Source organism: Otolemur garnettii, unplaced genomic scaffold (assembly GCF_000181295.1).
Source record: "Otolemur garnettii isolate 467f Iridium unplaced genomic scaffold, OtoGar3 scaffold00174, whole genome shotgun sequence".
NCBI lineage: Eukaryota > Metazoa > Chordata > Mammalia > Primates > Galagidae > Otolemur > Otolemur garnettii.
In genome coordinates, this window is record NW_003852569.1 from 1,846,024 (window position 1) to 1,849,697 (window position 3,674).

Here is a 3,674-nt window from a genome sequence, read left to right on the forward strand (position 1 = left end):
CTCAAGCGAGTCTCCTGCCTCCGCCTCCCAAGTAGCTGGGACCACAGGCGCCCACCACAATGCCCAGCTATTTTTTGGTTGCAGCCGTCATTGTTTGGCAGGTCCGGGCTGGGGATTCAAACCGGCCACCTTAGGTGTACGTAGCCAGTAGAGCCACAGGCGCCGAGCCTGGAAAACAATTTTATAGCCACCTATCTTGTGATCCTTCCTACTTCTGGATTTCCCATCCTACAGACCTGTGCTTCCGGCGGCAACAACTATTATACTGGGGAGCTCTGTGCAGAGCGCTCTGGGTGATAAGCCGTGTCTGGGTTAGCAGAGGAGCCTGGTAAGGAGATGGGAGACAGAGTCAGAGCCTTCAGCGCTAGAATGAAATCAAAGCCTGGTGTGTGCAGCCAGGTTCTGTCTAGAACATACCCTCCCTCTTATTACCTCAGCTTTGGTCTCTTCCCTTCTCAAGTCATTCTGCTGTCTTGGATTTTGCTTCGTTTCCTTTCCTGGCTGCTTCTTGCCATAGAAAAGCTGCAGGCCTCGGGAAAGAGAATTAAAAACATAGCACCAAGAGTGGTATCCAGAGATTTCAAGGGTTTATTTTCTATCTTCCCTGTCTTCCCCTAAGCTTACTGGATAGATGTTTCTTGCCTGCACGGTGGGCAGTCAGCATGGCCAGGGTGTCCAGTACAGGTCGGTGGGGACAGATGGCACAAGCAAAACTGGAGAGGGAAAGAGGATAATTGGTTTTAGGAGGGTTGGAGGCGGGGTTCCTGCTGTGGGTCCCACCCTGTCCTAGTAGTCCTTTCCAAAGCCCAACTCCCATGTCTCCTAATCTCCATCTCTTCCAGTCCTCACCCCCGTCAAAGAATTTAGATCCTCTTGATATTCTCCTAAATAAAGTTTGTTGAACCCAGCTCAGTGACACCTCTAGCCCCAGCTATTTGGGGAGGCTGAAGCGGGAGGATGGCTACAGCCCAGGAATTCAAGGCCCATTTGGACCACATAGTATGACCCCCTCTCAAAAAAAAAAAAAAAAGTTTGTTGAGCCTCTAACCGCAGAACCCTCAGGGTTGATCCACTCTCGCCCTCACCGTCCATCCCGCAGCATCAGCGCCTCATCCTCTGGGATGTAACTGGCGAGGAGATCTCCGACTCTTCGTTTCTGCAGGGGAGATGAAGAGTCCAGACCGGATCAATGAGACAGGAGGGAGGAGTGGAAAGGAAAGGGTAGGGATGAAGAGTTAAATGGAATAAGGACCAAGGGGAGAACAGCGACCACAGGGAGGACCAAGGGGAGAACAGCGACCACAGGGAGGAGAAGCTGAGCTCTAGTAGCTTGGTTCTCTCCCACACCCCCGAAGTGTTGCCAAAGCAACGAAACGAAGCTCTTTTACAGTCTTCAGACAGCAGCTGAAGCTGTTTCAGACCCTCCCCGCTCACGCTTACTTTGAGCACATTGAGTTGACTCCAATCGTCCCCTTCTCTCTTGAAAGACATCACGACTGTGAGTCTCAGAAATGAAAAATTATTTTGCACCCGTTCAAACACTCCTGCAAGCCACCGTAGCAATAGTGGAACGCCTTTCCTTTTTCCGGTTTCTTTCTGGTGGGCCTCCGTACTTCCGGGGATTCACGCATGCACTGCGCGGCACGGAAGGCCCGCCTCTGCCGCCAAGGGAGACTGCAATTCCCTTGGTGCCCTGCGGCTCCGCGGGAGCGGGGCCTTCTGGGAAATGTAGTTTTGTTTTTCAAAGCGCTTGCCGCTCAGGTGGAAGCGGGGCCTTGGAACCTCTGTAACGACAAGAACCTAGATGTGGAGCAGGAATTTGAGGATGTGATCTTTGTGATGCGGTGCAGACCTTTGAGAATGTATGAGTGGAAAGTGTATTAAAACGCCCGCGATCATCACGCGTTCATCTGCTGCGACAGTCCACCTGGGATGGGCCTGATTTGTTCCCGACCTTAGCAGGCGAACCCCAGGACGAGGCGGTGCCGGAATGGGAGGGCGCCCCGAAGCCAATCTGCTGGACGTGGGGGCAAACTGAAGAGTGTTGAAGAGGGTGTTTAAAATTCAAAGGTCATAGGTCAGTGTAGAAAGGAGTTGTGGGATCCAAAGTCGGAGGGGTGCTAACTCAGGTAGAGACTGAATACTCAAGGGATAGATTTGTGGGCGAGGGGTTTGGAAAGAGAAGCAGCAGCAAGGTGCCGGGCGTGGAGCCCGGGAGAGTAGGGAACTTGAGAGGAGAGAAGGGGAAAGAGATCTCCTGAAAATCCATTCCTAGACTTCAGGCCGGTCACATTCAGTCATTTAGCTGAGCCTCCCAGAGTTGCAACCCTAGCTTCTCCTCAGGGTATCAAAAATGGCTTCACCCTCCAGACAACCCCCGCTGGGGGGTTCAGGACTGCTTCACGGGAGCCGGGCTCGTTCTTACGGAAGCCTGGTTCAATCGGCCTGCTCCCCAGTAAGGGAAAGACGCCTGGAGCATCAGTTGGAGCCTGGAGACACCTTGGCTGGACTAGCACTCAAATACGGGGTGACGGTGAGTCTTTCCTAATTGGAGTGCGGACAACCAGTTAGAGGAAATAGTTCTGGGGAGAATGCCTTTTAGGCAACCTCCTCTGGAATTTTTCTGTGTTGTGGTCTGTTGTGCCTTTGTCTTTTTATTTTTCCATCTCAGTATTGCACCGTCTGGCTGGGACAAATGGGTCTTACTATTCCACTGGAGAGGATAGCTCCTGTTTATTATCCCAGACACTAGGCTAGGGGTTTTAGGTGCAGTAACCCTTTAACCCTAGCATCCCTGTCAAGTATACAGTTACTGTACCCTTTTTTGTTTTTGAGACAGAGTCTCAAAGAAGGATACAGTTACTGTACCCTTTTTTGTTTTTTGTTTTTTGTTTTTTTGAGACAGAGTTAATTGCCCTTGGTAGAGTGCCGTGGCCTCACAGCTCACAGCAACCTCCAATTCCTGGGCTCAGGCGATTCTCTTGCTTCAGCCTCCCAAGTAGCTATGACTACAGGCACCCACCACAATGCCCAGCTATTTTTTTGTTGCAGTTTAGCCAGGGCTGAGTTTGAACTTGCCACCCTCTTGGTGTATGGGGCCAGTGCCCTACTCACTGAGCCACAGGCGCCACCCATTACTGTACCCTTTTTGTAGAAACTGAGAATTAAATTGGTTAGTCAGTTTGACCAAGGTCAAATACCTGAGTATAAGAGTTGGGATTTAGGCTTGGTGCCTGTGGCTCAAGCGGCTAAGGCGCCAGCCACATACACCTAAGGTGGCCGGAGACTCGCTTGAGCCCAGGAGTTGGAGGTTGCTGTGAGCATGTGATGCCATGGCACTCTACCCAGGGGGATAGCTTGAGGCTCCGTCTCAAAAAAAAAAAAAAAAAAAAGAGTTGGGATTTAAACAGGTCTGTCTAACCCTATTAACTACATAGAAGATTTTTAGCTGAGAGTGATTAAAAACATTTACAGCAAATAATGGAGAGCTGATTTTTAGTTCTCAGTACCTAAAGTGCTTATCTCTTGTTTTTGTCTTCTCTTCAGTGATCTGCCTTCTTTCCAGTAAGGTGGCCTCCTTGGTGCATAAGAATTACTGTCTGGGCTCGGCGCCTATAGCTCAACCGGCTAAGGCGCCAGCCACGTACACCTAAGGTGGCGGGTTCGAATCCCCA

The 3,674-nt window shown here is 50.8% G+C and overlaps 2 protein-coding genes across 3 annotated transcripts in view; one reads left to right on the forward strand and one right to left on the reverse strand.

Moving 5' to 3' along the window:
• Positions 1 to 1,608, reverse strand: part of LOC100945732 (sodium channel modifier 1) — a 3,192-nt gene extending 1,584 nt beyond the window's left edge. The window contains exons 1-5 of one of the 2 annotated variants that reach the window (XM_003800381.1): positions 1,441 to 1,608; positions 1,086 to 1,156; positions 625 to 713; positions 433 to 530; positions 237 to 325 (exon numbers count right to left, since the gene is read on the reverse strand). In XM_003800381.1, coding sequence (XP_003800429.1) covers positions 237 to 325; positions 433 to 530; positions 625 to 713; positions 1,086 to 1,156; positions 1,441 to 1,491 — 398 coding nt within the window. In that variant the 5' untranslated portion in view covers positions 1,492 to 1,608. Of the gene's footprint in view, positions 1 to 236; positions 326 to 432; positions 531 to 624; positions 714 to 1,048; positions 1,157 to 1,440 lie in introns of those variants that run through there. The other variant, XM_023519394.1, reaches the window with a different exon arrangement.
• A 188-nt stretch (positions 1,609 to 1,796) lies between these two features.
• The window catches only part of LYSMD1 (LysM domain containing 1), a 12,361-nt gene continuing 10,483 nt past the window's right edge, over positions 1,797 to 3,674 (forward strand). The window contains exon 1 of the mRNA XM_003800382.3: positions 1,797 to 2,533. Coding sequence (XP_003800430.1) covers positions 2,354 to 2,533 — 180 coding nt within the window. The 5' untranslated portion in view covers positions 1,797 to 2,353. The remainder of the gene's footprint in view (positions 2,534 to 3,674) is intronic.